The 22,925-nt window shown below is 40.6% G+C and overlaps 1 protein-coding gene across 5 annotated transcripts in view; it reads left to right on the top strand.

Moving 5' to 3' along the window:
• The first annotated feature begins 674 nt into the window (after positions 1-674).
• Positions 675-22,925, top strand: part of CHN1 (chimerin 1) — a 200,780-nt gene continuing 178,529 nt past the window's right edge. For all 5 annotated transcript variants that reach the window (XM_086359152.1, XM_086359132.1, XM_086359122.1 and 2 more), the window contains exons 1-2: positions 675-836; positions 971-1,166. In XM_086359152.1, the coding sequence (XP_086215278.1) occupies positions 1,148-1,166 (19 nt within the window). In that variant the 5' untranslated portion in view covers positions 675-836; positions 971-1,147. The remainder of the gene's footprint in view (positions 837-970; positions 1,167-22,925) is intronic.

Raw genomic sequence — 22,925 nt, 5'->3', positions numbered from 1 at the left:
TAAATGCAAAAAGCTCAGGGGAAGAATCTTTTGTGGTAAAGAAGTGCCAGTCGGTGAGAAATGTAGATTCCCACCCCACCCCCACCCCAGACAATATCAAAGAGGTGTAAAGTAAAAAGAAGAAAATTAGGTTTAAACGCTTATAGCAAACTATTTTATGTATTCCCAGATGCTTTTTAACCGACTCCTGTTTCCTCACATATGATAATCTGACCAGAACTACTCTTAGTGTCTCCTAAATCCAAATGGAGGGGAAAGCAATATTTAGTGCCACCGTTTTGACTCCAGGCTCCTTTCCTGGGTCCTGCAGCTTCAGGTCAAGGGCTCCAGGGGAAAGGAATATCCTCACACGAACCCGATCCTCAGATGACCCTGGCTGGGTCCTTGTATTCATGGAGCATCCTTCAGGGACTTCTTTCGAGTAACAGCTTTTTTCTGCGTCTCCACAAATCCCATTCAAGGAAAAACCTGGGATTTCAGCTAAAACGCACCCCGCCCCTGCTGTTGCCAGGCTCTGGGAGGCCGCCTCCCGGGGGCAAGCACCTCGGGCGGCTCCTCGCGGCCCGGGGCAGGAGGGGCGGGCGCCCGCGGCCCCCGCGCGCGCCCGTTGCCATGGGAACGCACGGGGCTCCGCCGCCCAAGGGGAAAAAGGGAGGAGGCGCGCCGGCGGATCCAGTGGGAGACGCTATCGCAAGATGGCGTCTGCGAGGCCGCGGGATGCAGAGTGAGCGCACCCCGCCGGGGGTTCTGCGAGGCTGCTCCTCTCCCCGCCGTCGCCGCCACTGCGGCGCCGCCTCTCCGCCTGCCATTGCGCCGCGGCCAAGCCTCCCCACCTCGTAGGTACCGGCGCCCGCGCGCGCTACGCTTTTGCACAGATGGCAGCGACAAGTGCCAGCTCGCCGAGGGCTAGCGGTTTCCCCCGTGTCAGGGTGCGCTTGACAATAACGCATGAATAACTTTTTTCTTGCAGCGGCCCCCTGCCTCTCGGCCTGCAGCCTCCCCGCGCCCGCGTCCCCACCACGCCCCTCCGACTCCTTGCTCCCTCCAAGGTGTGAGCGCGTCGGGCCGATGAGGTGATCTCCGGCCAGCCTGGGAGGAGCGCGTTGGACCGGCGGGCGGCGGCGAGCAGTTGGCGAGCGCCTTTACAATGGCCCTGACCCTGTTTGGTAAGTGCAGCCCTTTGCCCGAGCCGCTTCAGGTGGGCCGCGCCCCGGGGCTCAGAGGTGGGGCACCTGGGGAAGGGACGCCGCGGGCGGTGTCAGGCGCGGGCTGTGGCAGGGGAGTTGGGGCGCCCGGGGCGCCGGGCTAGCTCCTTCGCGCCTCTCCCATTGTTTCCTCTCCAGGCAGGGCCGATGGGCGTGTGCTCCCCTGGCCAATTCTGGGCTGGGAGGCTCTGAGGTCCCTGTGTGTTTTGTAAACGGAGGGTTCTCTAAGATGCCAAGTTGGGAACGAAGTTAGCTGGCTGTTTCCAAGCCTATGTTTCTCAAGTCGGTAAATAAAGATCCTGGAAAGTTTATTTATTTTGACCAAGATGTCTGTGCATCCCAACCTTCTTACAATTGCCAAATGCGTGTGTTGATTCCTGTTGGATTTGGGGGGAATTTTTTGCCCTCGGTATATTCCGTTGAAAACAAGAATAAGTGGTGAACTTATTTTAATATTTGCTAAAATTGAAAATGTTTGCTCTAATGCGTTTGAGAGCAGACAGAAGGAAGTTGGTATTGAAGGTAATCTCAGCAGTATATCTCTGAACATTTTACGAAAGTAGTAGTATTTCTGTGATGTAGTTTCTGTGACACTATTGTTTCAGCAGTTAATTAAAGGTGTTTTGCTTTTCCCCCTCTCCCAAGAAGTCTGTAATGACAATGGATTGGAAAGGAGGACCAAAAATACTTTATTTTCTTTTGCAAAAACAGATTGTGTTACATATGTATTTTCCTTTAAGAAAATTCAGTATGTGAAAATTTAGATGATCAAAGTATTCAGTTTTTCAAAAAAGAAAAGTACAATGAGAGGTACCTGATGGCTACCAGGATAGTAAGTTAATCACAACGTCAAGTTTCCAGTTACATTTTAACAATGTCATTTGATCAAGCACGTTACAGGCATCACATGACACAATGCTTTTTCATGTAAATACGTCAGAGTTTATTAATTTACTGGAATCAAGGAGTTACTTTTATTTTTAAAATTAAATTCAGACCCAGAGAGGTTGTTTAGACTCAGAGGGCTCCTGGCTTTTTTGTGGCAAAACTGAGTCTAGAATATAGTTTGCCATCTTCAGTCTAGGACTGTATGTACTTTGCTCAAATACCTATGGTACTAAAAATGACATTTTTTATTTGGTGTTTGTTGGTTGTCCATGAGTGCTTTAAAAAATGTTCCTCCTTTCTCTGAAAGGGATAATAAAAATCTCCTGTTTTACAATCTCTTGTATCAAATACGCATTACTTAGAAGAAGTATTTCCTTAAGTGTGAACTTTTTTGGTATAGAGTTAAACTTTAATGGAACACTTTACTCACAGTTGATACTTTCTTTTGAAGAAGCATTTATCTTACACTGTTGTAGCTAGTACCTTGAGGTAAAACCTACTGTAGGAAATTCTCTTTAAAACTATTTTTTCCTAAATTCATTTACCTTTCTAAAGAGATAGTCTGCATTTTCAAGGTTTGTTTTCAAAGATATAATTTACAAATCAATGATTTTTAAAAGACTGGCATTCTCAATGAATAAAATGGATAAATTGAGGAGACATGGACTATATGATGAGGCTCCTTTGAATGAATTCCTAAATTATTAAATCTTTACTGAAGGGGAGGCGAGAAAAGGAAGAGCATGGAATTTGACCTCTTGAGGAAGGTGAAACCACTCCCACCTCTCAGGATGAATAAAGTGTCTTTAAAGTTTTAAAGTCATCTTGTGGGAAAATAGAATTTGGTTTAAAAATCCAATTTGGTTACAATTTTTAAGACTATTTCTCTGTTGTAAAGCAAAGTATATCTCTGTGCAGAGGCTATTTTCTAAGTAATGATAGAGCAACCGTTGATCTCAAGTGCAGTTGCACACCACTCATCAGTCATCTGAGATGTCTGTTTAAAATGTAGATTCCTTTGTCCAGAGACCCACAGAATCTGCATTTTTAGAGGAACTCCCTTGTGATTCTTACACGTTAAAGTTTGAGAACTTTTACATTAATGATAAATAGTAGATTGGCTCAAACTTGCTCAGTTCAAAATAGTTCTTTGAATATGCTAAGAGCGATCTCCAAGGGTTAGAAGAAATGGATTTTACTTTAGATATTACTACTTTTTAATTAATTGGCCTTAGAAGTACCTCATATCTCTTCTTAATAACCAACTTAGAACTGAGGAACAATGAAATAAAGTTCTATGAGATGAGGTAGGAACAAAACACTAGACGAGTGTGACCTTCTAATCATCATGATCAGAGTTCCATAGAGTTTCTACCTAAGCTTCCTGGAAGTAACCACTGCCAGGACACTGTCTTGTGTATGTTGGGTGTGTTAGTTGGTTAAGCAGTTAAGGCTGGTTGGGCTGCTGTAGTAAAATAGCAAAACCTGGGTGGCTTACTCAACAGCCATTTATTTCTCACAGTGTTGGAAGCTGGGAAGTCTGAGACCAAGGTGTCATTTGGTTTACTTCCTCATGAGGGCCCCCTTTCTGGCTTGCATATATCCATCTTCTTGCTTTGTCCTTACATGATGGAGAGAGACGGAAAGCAGCTTTCTGGTCTCTTCTTGCTGCTGCTACTGCTGCTAAGTCGCTTCAGTCGTGTCCGACTGTGTGCGACCCCATAGATGGCAGCCCACCAGGCTCCCCGTCCCTGGGATTCTCCAGGCAAGAATACTGGAGTGGGTTGCCATTTCCTTCTCCAATGCATGAAGGTAAAAAGTGGAAGTGAAGTAGCTCAGTCCTGTCTGACTCTGAGCGACCCCATGGACTGCAGCCTACTGGGCTCCTCCATCCACGGGATTTTCCAGGCAAGAGTACTGGAGTGGGGTGCCATTGCCTTCTCCAGCCTCTTCTTATAAGGGCACTAATCCCATCATGAGGACCTCACCTTCCTGACTTCATCTAATCCTAAATACCTTCCAAAGGTCCATCTCCAAATACCATCACATTGCAGGTTAGGGCTTCAACATATGAACTTTTGGGGAGGACACAGTTGGTGCATAGCAGCCAGCAATAGAGTCTTAGTGTTTTTGCTTTATGTTTTACATTTCCATCCAGGTTTTTTTTTTTTTTAATAATTGTAAAAAATGATCTTTTTATAGGAAAAATTTTTAGTGAAAGTTAGATTCATTTTTTAAAAAAGGGAGCCTCTAAAATTACCTAATACATTTTTGACATTTATATACATTTTTTTGTACATTTTTATACATTTTATAACCCGTGTGTTATAGGAACTTAGTAAAGTACCTGTCAAATTAAGCTGAAGAGTGAAGACTGTTTTATATATTGTCTTCACTGTTAATCACCTTTGCTGCTTAAAAGGACATTTTTAGTGCAAATTTCCTTTTTATTCCAGGATGGAAGAACCAGATCCCAGTCCATCATGATTTCACAGTCTTATTTGGGAGTTGAAAATGAGTGCTGTTGACGGTCCAGGAATTAGCAAACTTTTTTTTTCATCTTTCAAGTGAACCAGTCATCAGCATAAATACAAATAATTTTTAAATCCTCAAATCCTAAAAACTCTCCAAATGTAGTTCATATTCTGGTCACTCGCCTTTCCTTCCTGATTTGACAAACCTCTAGCAGTGTGCAGGAAACACGGTCCCTGTGTTAGAGCCGACATTCCAGAACTACAGTGTTCGCACCTAGCTACCTAATTCCGTCTGGGCTTTGTTAGAACTTCTCTGGCAGAGAAGTACATGTTGTCCAGCAGTTGCTGGGCTAGAGGGAAAGTCTCAGATCATCTAGTTTAGGATTTTGGGGCTGATGTCCCAGCCAGAATATCCTGATTTGCTTCACTAGTAGAGCCCTAGTTGATAGAACTGGGGGAAAAACATCCTGTCAGGTCATCACTTGGCAGGAATTTCTGCCATTTATAGCTAAATGGAGCTCTGGTTTATAGCCCAGGACAGCTGGTGAGATTGGGAACTCAGTTATAATTCAGCTGGGCTAAGCTAGCCAAACTTGAATAACTCTCTGGGTAGAATTGGCTCTGGCATTGCCCCTGCTCGCCCCGCCCCGCCCCGCCCCCTTTTTTCTTCTTACCATGTAGTCACCATCATCACTGCCGTCGATCCCTTCTGATATTTAGGATTTCGCTGTAATTTCTTACATTCTTTCCTCAGTCTCTCCTACTCCCATGGAAGCCCTTCATTATGCTGCTTTATTTGGCATCGTTCACTATCCTGACACACCTGTCTGTGGGTATCTTTACAGAGAGACTTTGGAGCAGTTAAATAGGGATGGAGGATTCTTTGTGATACAGTTAGGAAATTTTCTGACTTCCATGGCTGTCCTGGCAGACAACTGCACATTTTCAGTATGATTTATTTGCCCAAAAGCTCATTTTATAGGAAACGTCCACTTGAATATACTCTCTGTTGCCATTTTAATTTTTCAGATATTGCTCATCAAAGAATATGAGAAGCAGCAGGGTGGTCTGATATTGAAAGCCCAGCTACTTTTCTTAGAATGTGTCATCTTTTTAACTGTCATTAAAATCACCATCCTTACTTAAATGCTTGTCCATATTCTTTCTTTTACTGGTGTCAGAAGCCTAAAGTCTCAGCTTAAAATGTTTTCTTTTAATGTTTGGAGACTTGACTATGTAAGAGAGAGAAAAAAATTATAGTTGTTATAACTCTGATAGTCACCATCTGTGTACAGTGTAAGGGGAATATTGGTGGTTGCCATCTTGAGTCACATCTGTCCCTGAAATAACCATCCTGTAAGCATTCTAATCTTAGAAGATAGTGATAAGTGTAATGACAAAGTTTTAATGTATTTATTAAGAGTTTTAGTTTCTTTGAGATCAGTATTTCTCAACTGTTTTTTTTAAGTCACCTTCTGTAAGAAGTCTTTTACGCATTTTTTGTAATTGATCTCTCTGTGAAACTTTAATACCAAGATTCTGTTTGTGGACTGTATGTATATTTGCTTTATGTGTAAAGAGAGTAATTTTTCTTTGACCCCTGGAAGCCAAGTTTTGCTCCCTTGAGGGCAGTTTTACCTCTGTTGAGAACACATGTTTGAGACTAATCTAAAGCAATCGTAAGAGAATTAGAAAAATATTGTTTTAATGTCACATAATTCTGAAGGAGTGACATAGATATAATAAGTTATGCATTTTTTCACCAGATTGGTTTAACCTAAGTTTTAACAGTGTGCTTCATCTTGAGAGCAGCTATAACACAGAGTTCCTTGATTGGTCTGGGGTATGCGTAGCTTTTCTCAAAGTCCATCCAGTAATAATAATATCCCCTGATATGGGGAATTGGTGTTTTCTCAGTTTTATATAAAGATCAGTAACAGTACCTTTAAAACACTTTTTTTTATCTGTAATATATAAACTAAAGGGGCTTCCCTGGTGGCTCAGATGGTAAAGAATCTGCCTGCACTGCAGGAGACCCAGGTTCCATCCCTGGGTCTGGAAGATGCCCTAGAGAAGGAAATGGCTACCCACTCCAGTATTCTTGCCTGGAGAATTCCATGCACTAAAGAGCTGGGAGGCTACAGTCTATAGGGTTGCAAAGAGTTGGACATAACTGAGCAACTTTTACACTCACAATAAACTAAATGAAATCACTGTACTTAATTTCTAACCCAATGCAAGACAAATTTTCAAGCCTGGCCTTACAACCTATTACTGGTCATAAATCATTCTTACATAGGAAATGATTCCTGCAAACTTTGATTTTTTTATATATTAATATAATCCTGCTGTACTTAAAATAGCAAAGTAGGAAAACTAAGAAAGCAGAACGATGTGACCATATTTTACATTGGAAAGTGATATTAAAAAAGGAATCATGTCTGACAAAATAAAGTTACAAATATACATTCCTAATTTAGCTCCTTACATTTAAAAAGAAGGATGAGTACTTTGTGAATATCCTGAAAAGCATTGCTTTGTATAGTCTAAAAGGGTGAATTTTATGATATGTGGATTATATCTCAACGTAAGATTGTATTAATAAAATTTTGGGAGGAGGGTAGGAAATCAGAATGAATGGAAGGAAAATTCACTTCAGTTAAACTGTAAAAGCCAGAAATCTGAGACTGTTTTTAAAAGAGTGGTTTTATATTCAGGAACCTTTAGAACTGTCCATGTTTTTAGAAAGTCTTTTTTTCCTTTTTTTCCCCAAGGAACAAAAAACCAAGAACTGATAGGTTAAACTACCCCTACCTGTTTTGAATGGTTGTTTTAAATTTAGAAAAGCAGGCACTTCTTGGAAAGAGTTACTGCTGACAGTGAAGCAGTTTGTGGGAGAAGGGAAGATGAGTCAGGCCCGGCCTGCTGCCAGCTAATGGTGGTGTGGGGCCACCTCATTGTGTTACACCCAGCTGCTCTGAAAGTGGCTCCTTTCCCTTTCCACTCTGACCTTTTACCTTATATATTTCATGGTGTAAAGCAAACAGAAAAAGGGTGTTGTTCAAGAAATATATTATCTTGCTGGCATAGATAGATCTTTCTGACCACAAACTTGACATTTCAAAAACAGAACGGATCCTCTTCTTTAAACTGCTACACTTGCCTGATTTTCCCATTTCTGCAATTAGCACATAGCTTCAGCCCTTATTCTTTCTATCTTGTACCTCTTCTACAGAACTTTGTTTTTCACGTCCTTAATGGGTGTGACATTACTTTGTCAGAGATGCTTTTTAGGATTTGAAATTGCTTGTACTAGGTGGGACAGACAGCAGATAGGTGGTAGCTGTGCATTTAAGGGATGTATAAATATCTGCCTGATTGAAATACTTTTCCCTGCAGGCCTTTTATGGTGAATGAATTTTACACCATTATATTAAAATTAAAGCATGATTTTTTTTTAGTATATTACCTGTTAAGGAATAGCATGCTAAATATAGGCGCTTATCATCATATGCATGGAAGAATGATTTTAATTTATGGACTGAAGATCTTAAAGTAGTAAGACAAGCAAGCATTTTGACTGAGGGAACTACACTGTAAGAGAAAAGAAAGTGCAGAAGTGTTTGTCTGGAGAGCGGGGCATTAGTAAGAGGGACCCATGTTGTAGGTGGTGGTGTGAATAAAAGCTCAGGACATCTGGCATGAGGGAGAAGGAGTGGACAGTAGAGTGGGAGAAGGAAGCAGAAACAGGAATGTACTCTTTCATAATTTTCCTGAGGAGTAGCTCTGAGGCCTGGGGTGTGTTTTCCTGTTCAGTGATTTGTTTACTCATGTTTGATGAATCGAGAGCCTAATATATGCCAGGTATTTATTAGTTCCTGTCCTCAAGGAAATTATATTTGCAGTTGAGGGCGCAGAGGAAAATGTATAATGTGCCAGAGGGCTCAGGCTGTGAAGAAAAATGAAGCAGGGTGCAGAGGATGGGGCAAGCTGTGGTCAGGGAAAGCCTCACGGCAAAGGTGGATTTTGAGCAGAGATCTGAAGGAAGTAAGGGAAAGAGTTACATGAAGATGGGGAATCGCCTCATGGAACAGGCTTTAAGCCAGGGGTGTGCTTAGCCATTCTGAGAAACAGGAAGAAGGGCAGCGTGGCTGGAGCAGAGTGAGCCAGCCGAAGTGCTGGCAGGTCAGGGCAGAGAGGCGTCTGGTGGCTGAGGGGTGCTGGGGTCAAAGACTATGAGGGCCCTGTCAGTACACCTCAGTGAGGACTTCAGATTTCACTCTGAGTGAAATCAAAAGCCTGTAGTGGCTACTTCCATAGCATGTGGTGTGGAGGAAAAGGCTTAGATTTTGAAGTAAGAGCTGCCTTGAATCCTTTCTCTGCCAGGTGTCAGCTAGATGTTCTAGTCTCATTTTCCGTATATCTCATCAGGAGCTGTTAATTTCCTTCAGAAATAAATGAGATCATGTATCTAAGATTCTTAATATAGTCATTGAAGATACATAGTAGCTAATTTTGTCACTTACTGTAAATACTAGCAAAGATCCAAGATATCAGCAGAGTTTCTCCATTTGTTTATTTCACAAGTCTGTCAACCCACTTGAAAAAGTGGTTCTGCAATATTTCTGCTTGTATGTGTGGTTAAATACTTGCCACAGGCCACTGTAGACTTTGAGAATGCTTGAGACCTGGTTCAGTGACCAGATAGACTTCTGATAGTGCTGGACGCTTGGTACTTTTTCATACGCTCTGAAAATGTAAAACAAAACAAAAACAAAAACAGAACACTGGCCAACCGGCAATGCTTCTCCTTTGGGAGGTCATCCAGAATATAAGCAGATGTAGCCTCAGTCCTCATGGCACTTAAAAGTATTAAGGAGTGTAAACTCAATGGCTGGCACATAGTAGGTGCTCAGTCCAAATTTATTGAGTTACTAAGTGAATGAAGAACAAACATTTAATAATGGACTGTTACTCTATATACTTACCTGTGAACAACCTTGTGTGCATGAGCAGTCATGTCTGACTCTTTGCAGCCCCATGGACTGTGGCTCACTGGGCTCCTCTGTCCATGCAATTCTTCAGGCAAGAATACTAGGGTGAGTTGCCATTTCTTCCTTCAATGATCTTCCTGACCCAGGGATTGAACCCATGTCTTTTGTGTCTCCTGCATTGGCAGGTGGATTCTTTACCACTGAGCCACTCGAGAGCCTTGACTCAGTTTAAACATTTATCTTTATTCCTCGTTTATTATTTTGGGTTATTTATATTAGAGTCCATAACTGGAAACTCAGACCTGCTTTTTTTTTTTTTTTAATTTTATTTTGTTTTTAAACTTTACAAAATTGTATTAGTTTTGCCAAATATTGAAATGAATCCGCCACAAGTATACATGTGTTCCCCATCCTGAACCCTCCTCCCTCCCCATACCATCCCTCTGGGTCATCCCAGTGCACCAGCCCCAACAGACCTGCTTTTTAGAAATTTATTCAGTTCAGTTGCTCAGTCTCATCCGACTGTTTGTGACCCCATGAACTGCAGCACACCAGGACTCCCTGTCCATCACCAACTCCCGGAGTTTACCCAAACTCATGTCCATTTGCTTCTTTACCTGAAATCCTCCAGTGAGCCCTCATCACCATTAAGTCCAAATGCCCTGCCTGTTTGGTTTTGTCTCTCATCCCCTCCTCAGAGGTTGTGTTTCAGGCATGCTGAACAACGGGATGTTTCCAGAAGGGATTGTACCCAGTGTGGCTGTGGCATCATTTTGCAAGCCTTTCTTTGCCTTAACTACCTTCTACACATCTTGCAAAACTCACCTTGAATAGTCATCTCTTTTAAGAGGTCTTTATGAGTTAATAACGACTTACCTCGTGGCTCAGATGATAAAGAATCTGCCTGCAATGCAGAAGACTGGGGTTTGATTCCTGGATTGGGAAGATGCCCTGAAGAAGGGAATGGCTACCCACTCCAATATTCTTCCTTGGAGAATTCCACGGACAGAAGAGCCTGATGGGCCACATTCCTTGGGGTCACAAACAGTCAGACACAACTGAGTGATCATCACAGCACCTTTTCTGCACAGGTAGTGCTGTATGCCCATCTGCCCTGGCACGTATCATGTGATATAATGGTTAGTTTGTATTCCCCTGTATAACCCATTAGATGAAGTTCTCTAATGGGAAAGCTGTGTATTTCTTCTGTCTTTAACAACCGCTGCATGGTTGAGGGCTTCCCCCATGGCTCGGTTGGTAAAGAATCCACCTGCAATGCAGGAGACCCCAGTTCGATTCCTGGATTGGGAAGATCCACTGGAGAAGGGATAGGTCACCCACTCCACTACTGTTGGGCTTCCCTTATGGCTCAGCTGGTAAAGAATCCACCTGCAGTGTGGGAGACCTGGGTTTGATCTCTGGGATGGGAAGATCCCCTGGAGAAGGGAAAGGCTAACCACTCCAGTATTCTGGCCTGGAGAATTCCATGGACTGTATAGTCCATGGGGTCACAAAGAGTTGGACACGACTGAGCAATTTTCACTTTCACCATCATTGATGTATCAGTTCAGTTCAGTCGCTCAGTCGTGTCCAACTCTTTGCGACCCCATGAATTGCAGCACGACAGGCCTCCCTGTCCATCACCAACTCCCGGAGTTTACTCAAACTCATGTCCATCAAGTCGGTGATGCCATCCAGCCATCTCATCCTCTGTCGTCCCCTTTTCTTCTTGCCCCCAGTCCCTCCCAGCATCAGAGTCTTTTCCAATGAGTCAACTCTGCATGAGGTGGCCAAAGTATTGGAGTTTCAGCTTTAGCATCAGTCCTTCCAATGAACACCCAGGACTGATCTCCTTTACGATGGACTGGTTGGATCTCCTTGCAGTCCAAGGGACTCTCAAGAATCTTCTCCAACACCACAGTTCAAAAGCATCAATTCTTCAGTGCTCAGCTTTCTTCACAGTCCAACTCTCACATCCATACATGACCACTGGAAAAACCATAGCCTTGACTAGATGGACCTTTGTTGGCAAAGTAATGTCTTTGCTTTTGAATATGCTATCTAGGTTGGTCATAACTTTCCTTCCAAGGAGTAAGCATCTTTTAATTTCATGGCTGCAGTCACCATCTGCAGTGATTTTGGAGCCCCCAAAAATAAAAGTCTGGCACTGTTTCCACTGTTTGCCCATCTATTTGCCATAACGTGATGGGACCAGATGCCAAGATCTTAGTTCTCTGAATGTTGAGCTTTAAGCCAACTTTTTCATTCTCCTCCTTCACTTTCATCAAGAGGCTTTTTAGTTCCTCTTCACTTTCTGCCATAAGGGTGGTGTCATCTGCATATCTGAGGTTACGGATATTTCTCCCAGGAATCTCGATTCTAGCTTGTGCTTCTTCCAGCCCAGCGTTTCTCATGATGTACTCGGCATATAAGTTAAATAAGCAGGTGACAGTATACAGCCTTGACGTACTCCTTTTCCTATTTGGAACCAGTCTGTTGTTCCATGTCCAGTTCTAACTGTTGCTTCCTGACCTGCATACAGATTTCTCAAGAGGCAGGTCAGGTGGTCTGGTATTCCCATCTCTTTCAGAATTTTCCACAGTTTATTGTGATCCACACAGTCAAAGGCTTTGGCATAGTCAATAAAGCAGAAATAGATGTTTTTCTGGAACTCTCTTGCTTTTTCCATGATCCAGCCAGATGTTGGCAATTTGATTTCTGGTTCCTCTGCCTTTTCTAAAACCAGCTTGAACATCTGGAAGTTCACAGTTCACGTATTACTGAAGCCTGGCCTGGAGAATTTTGAGCATTACTTTACTAGCATGTGAGATGAGTGAAATTGTGAGGTAGTTTGAGCATTCTTTGGCATTGCCTTTCTTTGGGATTGGAACGAAAACTGACCTTTTCCAGTCCTGTGGCCACTGCTAAGTTTTCCAAATTTGCTGGCATATTGAGTGCAGCACTTTCACAGCATCATCTTCCAGGATCTGAAATAGCTCAACTGGAATTCCATCACCTCCACTAGCTTTGTTCGTAGTGATGCTTTCTAAGGCCCACTTAACTTCACATTCCAGGATGTCTGGCTCTAAGTGAGTGGTCACACCATTGTGATTATCTTGGTCGTGAAGATCTTTTTTTGTACAATTCTTCTGTGTATTCTTGCCACCTCTTCTTAATATCTTCTGCTTGTGTTAGGTCCATACCATTTCTGTCCTTTATCGAGCCCATCTTTGCATAAAATGTTCCCTTGGTCTCTCTAATTTTCTTGAAGAGATTTCTAGTCTTTCCCATTCTATTTTCCTCTATTTCTTTGCATTGATCGCTGAGGAAGGCTTTCTTATCTCTCCTTGCTATTCTTTGGAACTCTGCATTCAGATGCTTATATCTTTCCTTTTCTCCTTTGCTTTTCGCTTCTCTTCTTTTCACAGCTATTTATAAGGCCTCCTCAGACAGCCTGACTACTTAATAGCTCAGCAAGAAATGTTTGAATGCATGTTCGATGTTACAGTAGTCTACTATATTTATTATATTTGGAAGTTAATTTTCAGGCCCAAATATATATGATATACACCCTCTATTTTTCATAATTTTTTGTTCATTTGTTGATTAAAAAAAAATAAATTGTTATACCATCCCTTGATTCCACACTCTTTGTATGGAATCCCCAACTGAAAGCTCACAGAGGCTTGGATAAAATGGAAATCTCTCTAGGAGCAGATTCTTTGAGATTTAACTGTAGTATTACTAACCACCAGCAGATGTTTCTAAATTATTTGGTATAATTAGATAACAAATTCTAGTTCATTAAACTATTGTTAATTTTCATTTCCAATAGTACAAAAGAGTTGTACATAATTTAGCTTGGTTTGTTCATGTTTTACCCTCACAGTAGGGAACATAATCAAATTGAATTGGAATTGAATCGAAATTCAGTATGAAAATGGCTAACAACGTTTTAGAAGTCTGAAGATAAAAATAGTATTATCTGTTTCTCATAATCATAAATTTGTGTGCTACAGGAACATTCCTGTTAGTTTTGGTGTATTTATTAGAAGAGCAGATAAAAACAGTTTCAGCATTCATATTTTTAAGTGGAAAGATTTTAAACTTTTGTTTATTACTTATTAATACCTCTCATTGTTCAAGAAAGAATTTGAGGTGGTTTCCAGAAGAATACAATGCAAGGGGATTGAAAATAGTGAGCGTGGGCATTCCTTTTTCTCTTGTCTTGTATCATTTTCTTCCTCTCCCCTGAATCCTGGGTGGTTTCCTCCTGATGACCGCTGTGCTTTCCTGTTCCGTGTGAGAAAGCATTTCCTTGACGTTGGAACCCTCACATTGCAAGCAGTCCTGAGTTTTTATTGGCCTTCTTCTTACCAGAGATCTATTCAAACGGCTTTGATGGGCCCCACCTCTTCTTTCTGCACAACTGCTCTTTCACTCTCCTCTATACCCTCTCTTCCCAGCCACTGTATTTTATCATAATTGATTATAAGGCATTTGTGAATGTCATTCATTCTCTAGTGAAAAAAGATTGACAACTGTGAAAGGAAAAACTGTTCTGACACTTAAAACAACAAGGAAGACTTTCATCAAGACTATTTGCAGTGGGTGTCAAGACCATGACAGTAGGCAAGAGAGATGAGGCTTAACTCTGAATATGAGAACAAGTGGGGTTTTATAAGTCAAGGAGCAGGTTGGTGGGGGTTGGTCAGTGGATGGAGAATTACTAAGAGGAACCAAGGGTAGGGGGAGTTCCTGTTAAACTTACCTAACAGGATCTTGCTGAGGGCAGGCCAGGTGGTCAGATATCAGGAGTGAGGGGCAAGGAATTTGATTAAGATATCAGGAGGGATTGGATATCAAGGGTGGGGGATTCTTTCTAAAGTGACTTAGAATTCTTGCTTAAACTGGGCAGTGCAGGCCTGATAAGGCTGGGGGTCAAGGTTAAGCCCTTAACAAATGGGCTTAGAAAGTGAAAGTGAAGTCGCTCAGTCGTGTCCAAGTCTTTGGGACCCCATGGACTGTAGCCTACCAGGCTCCTCTGTCCGCTACTCTGTCCATGGGATTTTCCAGGCAAGAGTGCTGGAGTGGGTTTCCATTTCCTTCTCCAGAGGATCTTCGCGACCCACGGATTGAACCTGGGTCTCCTGCTTTACCGTCTGAGCCACCAGGGAAGTCTTAGAGGAGCCTAACTAAAGTTTGGTCAAGAAGAGCCTCCTCTCAAAACTACCACCTTACATTCTGCTTCTGTTTGGAAGTGCTTTATCAATTCGTAGCCAGTCAACAGTGGCTTCTCCTTAGTCATCCTGTTTGCTCTTTGCACCGTTTGCTGTTTTTGATTGCCTCTGTCTTCTTTAAATGTTTTTTCTCATCTTTCAAACATTTTATTCTCCAAGTATTCTTTTCTTGTCTTTCACTGTTCCTCAGCTCTCTCTCGTTTGCTCCCTGTCACATCTTTTCAAGAATGGACCTTCGTTTCTCACTTGGGAGTATCTAGGCTTCCACAGTGCCCGTGGCTGGGTGATTCCCAACTCTCCATCTCCAACTCTGCTCTTCCATGCCCTCCAAATCTGTATCAGGATTTCCTGTAGTTACTTCCAATTTCACACGTTCCCAGCCCCAAATCCTTAGCTTTTGTCTTTCCATCCTCTCTCCCTTGTCTCTAGTGCATGTTAGCTGCTAACTCTCAGTTTGATCTTTGCAGTAGTCTCTGGTCTATTCCTTCTGTATATTCAGCTCTCTCAGTACCACAGTTCAGGCTCTCCACCTCCTGCCACCCATTCAAAAGAAATCCCTTCATCTTCTGAACTCTGTCATTTTATCCATGAATCTCCTGTGACATTTGACGGTAGTTATGTATCTTTATCACATCTTTTCTAGGCTGATGGTTTCTGTAAGGGAAGAGGCATTCTCATTTCTGTCCTCCTTCCCATGCTCGGCACATTGCTTCACATGCAGTAGGTACTCAAAAAAATATTTAAGTGAATAAAAGAGTTCTTAAACCACAGTACTTATGTAGTTTAACAATATCCAGGGTAGAAACATAAAGCAGTCTCTAATTTTTTTCTATAACTTTATGATACTTTATAGTAAGCATATCTCAGAATCTCTCATATGTTTTTGTTATCTAATGGTCTTATTTTCAGTCTTTAAAGGAAGAAATATTTGTATTTCTGCAGTACTGATTATGATTGTTTGCTTTTTGTAGCATGACTTTTCCCAGAAATTTTTGGTGAAATTCTGGTCAAATTTATACTGCTTTATATTCTGTAAAAATCATCTTAATCCTGGAGAAGGGGCACTAAGCAGTGGTTTCTGCAAACACAGGGCTGGTTAATCCAGGTTGACTTGCTGGTCCTTTAATGTTGCACTGTGTCCATATTCTCCTAAAAACAGAAATGTCCTTGTGGAGAGACCATTCTCAAGTAAGAGAAGTAATGAGTTCTCCTGGTTTCATCTGTGTTCTCTGCTCTTTTAGACTTTCTCAAGCCATTAGCAAGGAGATGGTGAAGAGCCCTACTTTTTCAGGTTCCTTTTCAGACCTTGGTGCATTAGCCAGGTTCATAGGATGTTTGCGTATTGGTCTGCCATTTAAAAACTGGCTTATTAAGTGTTTCTAAAGTTGCTGAATAGAAGTTGCTAAGCAGTTCAAAAGCTCACGCTACTGATTGTTTTTCAGAATGTGCCGAAACCCAGAAAGAAAGCTGAAGTCAGTGGTTTACAGGAGATTTTATGTATTGACAATAATACTTCATTTAGTTGTGAAATTTGTTTATGACATTGATTTTGCCAGTCTTATCAGTTGTTTTTGGTGATCCTTCATATATAAGCCTTCAGATGACATTTGTTAATGTTCTCAGATTTTAGAAGTGCTCATTATATATGTATGCAAAATATATTGTTAAAGATGAGAGCCATAAAAGAAAAATTCCGGTGTTTTTTCTGACTCATAATGTTTAAAAGTGAACCAGAGACTTTTAAGTTCTATAATCTGAATAATAAATGATTCTCAACTTGTCAGTTCATTCTTTGAGTTGAACTTAAAAGGATAAAGAACAAGAAAAAAGAACAAGATGGATTAATAATACGGTAATAAAAAGAAAGGAAGAAACAGAGGTTGCTGTACAGTAGGGAGACTTACCAAATACTTAGAGGCAGAGGCCTGTCATCTCGAATTTTCCAGACAGATGGCTCTGTAGTTCTCTGGAGAGACAAGCCTTTCTTACGCCGCTCTCTGCCCCCACCTGCTGTTTTTCGGTGTCTCCAGACGGGGGAGCTCCTGCTCTCTTTTCTCCTCAGTCTTTTACACAACTTGGGGAAAGGTGAGAGGAAGGACCAGTGTTTGCCCCTGTGAGACTTCCTTCAGCTCCAGGTGCCTTTTGACTTCACTTCTCCAATCAAAACTTTTCTCCCTTCATTTTGTTCAAGTATCGTAATTGACCTGAGGGAAAACAGAGACGTCTGAAAACTTAAAAATGATTTTTTGAAGTAATTTTCACGTCATCAAAAGTTAGTAATAAGTCTCTACAGAAAATATACAATGTTTTCAGGTCCTATAATAAGCTATTTTCTGTTACCTGAAGAAGAAGAAACGTTATTGTATGATATGTGTTTTCAGTTCAGTTGCTCAGTCGTGTCTGACTCTTTGCAGCCCCATGAATCGCAGCATGCCAGGCCTCCCTGTCCATCACCAACTCCCGGAGTTCACTGAGACTCACGTGAATCGAGTCGGTGATGCCATCCAGCCATCTCATCCTCTGTTGTCCCCTTCTCCTCCTGCCCCCAATCCCCCACAGCATCAGAGACTTTCCCAATGAGTCAGCTCTTCACCTGAGGTGGCCAAAGTACTGGAGTTTCAGCTTTAGCATCATTCCTTCCAAAGAAATCCCAGGGCTGATCTCCTTCAGAATGGACTGGTTGGATCTCCTTGCAGTCCAAGGGACTCTCAAGAGATATGTGTATTAGTGTTGGATAATTTGCAAAATATCTGTCCGAAGTAGTTTTTTTTTATTAGTAGGGTTACATTTAAAATAAATGGGTACTTTTTTTTTTCCCCAACAAGAAATGGGAGCGTTTTTACAATGCAAACTACAGCTTTTTTTTCTTTTTTAGAAGTTTTTTGAAAAAAATTTGGGGGGGTGACTTTTTTTCAATTCTTAAAAAAATTTTTTAATTGGAAAATTGCTTTACATCAATGTTTCTGCCATACAACAATGCAAACCAGTCATATATATTCCCTCTCCCCTAAGCCTCCCTCCCCTCCCATCCCACCCCTCTGGGCCATCACAGAGCTCCAGACTGGGCTCCCTGTGTTATAGCAACTTCCTACTAACTATTTTACATGTAATAGGTATATATTTGACTATGCTGTATAGCATGTGAGAACTTATATCCTCACCCAGGGATAGAATTCATGCCCCTTGCATTGGAAGGGGAGTCAACCATTGGACTGCTAGGGAAGCCCCAAACTACTAGTCTCTGATGAAATAAAATTTAAAGTATTTTTACTTTATATTTAAGTATAGTTGATTAACAATGTTGTGTTCTAGGTGTACAGCAAAGTGATATACATATACATACACATGTGTTTTTATTTTTTTTTTCAAATTCTTTTCCCCAGTTTTGTATGTGCTCAGTTGAGTCTGACTCTTTGTGAACCCATAGATTATAGCCCTCCAGGCTCCTCTATCCATGGAATTTTCCAGGCAAGAATACTGGAGCGGGTTGCCATTTCCTACTCTAGGAGGATCTTCCTGACCAAGGGATCAGATCCATGTCCCTTGCATCTCCTGTATTGGCAAGTGGACTCTTTGCCACTGCACCGCCTGGGAAGCCCGTGTTGTAAATCGTCATTCATAAAACTCTTAATAAGAGAGAGTTTTGGTGGGTATAAAACTCTTAATTGTGGTGGGCCAAAGAAAATATATTTTGGGGTTGGTGGTGAGGCAACTCTAGGCCACTATGTAAGTTTACAGTGTTAATACTTCACCTTTAATGTATGGAAAAAACTATATGGTTTCTAAGTCTAAAAATAATCATATGAACATGACTCTGGGGCATTTTCCTTCACGTTAGTCTTTTGGGTTTTTTTTCCCCATGTACTTTGTACCTTACCTTTAAATTAAGCTTGTGAACTTTTGCGTATGAGACACACACACACACACACACACACACACACACACACACACACACTCTCTCTCTCTCTCTCTCTCTCTCTCTCTCTCTCTCTCTCTCTCTCTCTCTCTGAATCTGTGGATGTGTTTATTTATTCCCCTAAACTTTAGAATTCCTGTTAACTTTCTTGATATTTTTATGAACAGCAAAGAGCCTCTGTTTTGCAAGGTACTATCCTAAAACTTTGTTTGCTACATTACAAAATTAGGAGAATTATTCTTATTTCTCCACTGACTAAATGCTTTTAAAATTCCTTTGGTATGTAAAATTCTCAAGCTTCATTATTGCATAATATATTAATATCTTTCCAGCCTAACTCCTGAGGATGCTAAGATCCAATGTAATGGTTTGGCTGTAAATAACTCTAAGTGCTTTAGAAGAAAGATCTTAACCTCAAATTCACAAATGCACTTCATTACAACTACCGGTATTTGGACCCTGGAAAATTAGCCTTTAGCAAATACTTTGACTTAAAGTAACATTTTGAATATTGAGAACATTTTTAATATTGTATTGAATATTTAGAATGATTTGCTTCTGTAGCTGTACTGATGAATGAGTGAGAATATTTCTTAAGGAGTCCACAAGATGGCACTTGCCAACCTGTTTCCTCAGTTTTTCCTTAAGTTAAAGAAATTTGGCAGCAATTTAAGAAGGAACATCTAAATATTTATGTATTTTGAATGCTGAAGTTCAGATTTCCAGAAAGCTTGACTCCTTAAAATTGATGAACCTCAATTTAACATTTTCCAGAATGCTCATTTCTAATATAGGAACTAAGAGTTTTTGCTGAAGGGCTTAAGGTTCTTTTGAAAACACCCTAGGATCTGTATAATACAAAGGGCTGCCTCCGTTCACTCCATTTGCCTGTATTTTTATTCACACTTATTTTTTTAAAAATACGTGATTTTTTAGTATGTGATTTATGACACATCCAGTGTGTATGCAGAGTTTCTAGATGTCTTAAACTGTTGATATCTATAAGGACCTGGCTGGCCATTAGTAATCATTCTAGAATAATTGTTCTGTTTTCTGTTTAAAAACAGGAAAGTTGTAATTGGAATATAGTTTAGAATTTCTGCTTATAAGTGAGATATAGTAAGTGGAGCAATGAAGAGCAGGAGGAATCTGCCCAGTCGTAATATGAATTGCAGTCGACTTCATTTTTACTCCTGTGCCTTTTGTATGTTCTGTTATACATCCTTACTGTTTACATTAATGTTGTTAGGGAAGGGATATTGAAATTATGTAGATGTTGGTAAGGCAAGTTTTATATTTATTGTTTTGTGAAATCATGTACATAATTTCAGTGAAAAGAGCTATATTTATAAAAGACTGAGACAAGAAAGTATATCCAGTGAAATTTAGAGCAAATTAGGTTTAGGTCTTACAGCAGTCCACTGGTCTGATTTTTCTTAGCCTCATCATTAAAGTAGTGAGTAGAATCAAAAGAGTCAAAGGTGTATCATGAAATAAAAACAGTAAAAGGATTTTCTGTTGAAAATTGTCAAACTTGGAAAATCTTAATTGAAGCTTTTAATCAGATATTTTAGATGGTTAGGAAACTAGTCATTTTTTTGCCATTCAAGTGAAGGTTTGTGAAGAAAGAGTCTTTTTTATATAGAGAAAAATCACTAAGGATTTTTTAAAAACAATTATCATACGTGCCGGCTGCTAAGCTTGCATAATGAGTGTGTGCCGTGGGTAGGCTGCACATTCCTTTGTCAGCTTGCCCTTTCCTGTATCAAGGCTTTAGTATTTGGTTTCAGGTTGTCCTCATTTACATCACACTGTTTTGCACAGGATCTCCTTTAAAAACTGATTATATAACACCATCTCTTTAAAGTCCAGTAATTTTCATTGAATTTATGTAAACATTGAATTTAAGCTAAACTAGTTTAAGCTGAGGAACTTCCTGAGACACGTCGGTCAGAGAAATGTAATATGGGAACCGATGTAAGAGATGTACACACAGCACCAGGGCTGATTCATCTATTGGCATCTTTGAATACTGCGATCTTAAGATTTTATTTTTAAAGTGCTTTGATTGTTTTTTTCATTGATGAAATGAAGATGTGATTTCATGTGTGTCTATTTCCAGTTTTTTTCCTAGAATTGAATTCTAAAGAACTCTGAAAACGGAAAAAAAAAATCAAGCAATAAAAAATTTCTCTTTTACTGTCTTTAAATTCATAGTCTGTATTTGAGACCATGTGAAAAACAGTTCAAATTGAATTGTGTTCTCTGTGGGTCTTTCCCATCGCATCTTTAGGAGTTGTAGACGTGGATGTAATTGTCAAGGAAAGGATCTGTCTTTTCATTTGGTTGACTGACTTGTTTTTTGTTCTGTTTTTTTCTGAATGCATGAATTCTAAAGCTTTATTCCAGATTTAGATATATTTTATTCATTTCTTCTTCTAATCTCTAACAGCGGCCTGTTTAAATTTGAGATTTTTGGCCCTGAGATTTTTCTGGCCCATGACAAACACTGTTTCAGATAATTATTGCACCCTCTTATCCAGTTCTACTTGGTTAGTAGAACTACTGACATTATACTAATAGCAGTGGAACTCTAAGGAGCCATATTTATTCCTTAAGGATTTTTTTTCCATTTTAAAGTGTCATATAATACATGTATATCTAATATATATACACACAGAAAAATATACAATAATAAGCACATCTAAGTAAAATACACGAATAAAATAGTAACAGATGGATGTCATAAGCTTGATGAATTATTACAGAATGAACATACTCATGTGATGACTGCTTGGGTCAGGAAATACAGCATTGTCAACATCCTAGATAGTCTCCTTCGGAACCCTTCCCCCTCTGGCCCCTCCTGTCTCTCCAGAGTTTATCACTGTTCTAATGGCTAACACTGTAAATTTAATTTTGCCTTGTTTAGATAGCATTTTTTCTTTGTGGTGGTGATGATGAAATGCTCTTTTACACCAAACTCTTAAGTGTAGAGTCCAGTTCAACCAGGTAAAATGCTTTTGAATCTCATAGATGGGGAAGGAATTGTATATGTGGAGAAACACTGTATTTTAAAAATATATTTTAAAGTATAAAATTGTAAAAGTAAACATGGTATTTCCTGGTATGTCACTGTCCCTTTAAAATTACTGAAAAACCTTAACGACAGGTGCAGGTAGTGCTATTGCCTGCAGAAGAAGGGACCTGGAGCAACACAGCCTCACCCGGGGCTTTTCACACGTGGAACCAGAGGCCGAGGACAAATGGGTGGGGTTAGGTGTTGCTGGGGAATGTTTGTGACTCATAATCTGGTACAACCATAAGCATGGCATTTCTTTGAACTAAATGTTGTCTCTTAAAAATTAGTGTGAGTTTTGATATTTTGACTTTTTAATGTTATTTCAAATCGTCAGTACATGTTATTATTGTTTTCCTTTGTTAATTTGTTGTTGTTCAGTCGCTTAGTTGTGTCTGATTCTTTGTGACCCCATGGACTGCAGCATGCCAGGCTTCCCTGTCCTTCATCATCTCCCAGAGCTTGCTCAAACTCATGTCCATTGAGTCGGTGATGCCATCCAACCATCTCATCCTCTGTTGTCCCCTTCTCCTCCTGCCTTCTATCTTTCCCAGCATCAGGGTCTTTTCCAATGAGTTGGCTCTTCTCATCAGATGGCTAGAGTATTGGAGCTTCAGCATCAGTCCTTCCAATGAATATTCAGGACTGATTCCCTTTAGAATTGAGTGGTTTGATCTCCTTGCTGTCCAGGGGACTCTCAAGAGTCTTCTCCAACACCACAGTTTGAGAGCATCAGTTCTTCGGCACTCAGCTTTCTTCACAGTCCAACTCTCACATCCATACATGACTACTGGAAAAACCATAGCTTTGACTATACGGACCTTTGTTGGCGAAATAATGTCTCTGCTTTTTACTTTTGAATATGCTGTCTAGGTTTGTCATAGCTTTTCTTCCAAGAAGCAATGTCTTAATTTCATGGCTGCAGTCACCGAGCACAGTGATTTCGGAGCCCAAGAAAATGAAGTCTGTCACTGTTTCCATTGTTTCCCCATCTATTTGCCATGAAGTGATGGGGCTGGATGCCATGACCTTAGTTTTTTGAATGTTTTTTGAGTTTTTAGCCAGCTTTTTCACTCTCCTCTTTCACCTTCATCAGAGGCTCTTTAGTTCCTCTTTGCTTTCTGCCATA

The sequence above is a fragment of the Bos grunniens genome, chromosome 2 (genome assembly GCF_055505025.1).
Source record: "Bos grunniens cultivar Pamir isolate PY7600 chromosome 2, Bosgru_T2T1.0, whole genome shotgun sequence".
In the NCBI taxonomy this organism is placed as follows: Eukaryota; Metazoa; Chordata; class Mammalia; order Artiodactyla; family Bovidae; genus Bos; species Bos grunniens.
Note: the sequence above shows the minus strand (reverse complement) of the source record. Positions and strands in the feature narration are given on the sequence as shown.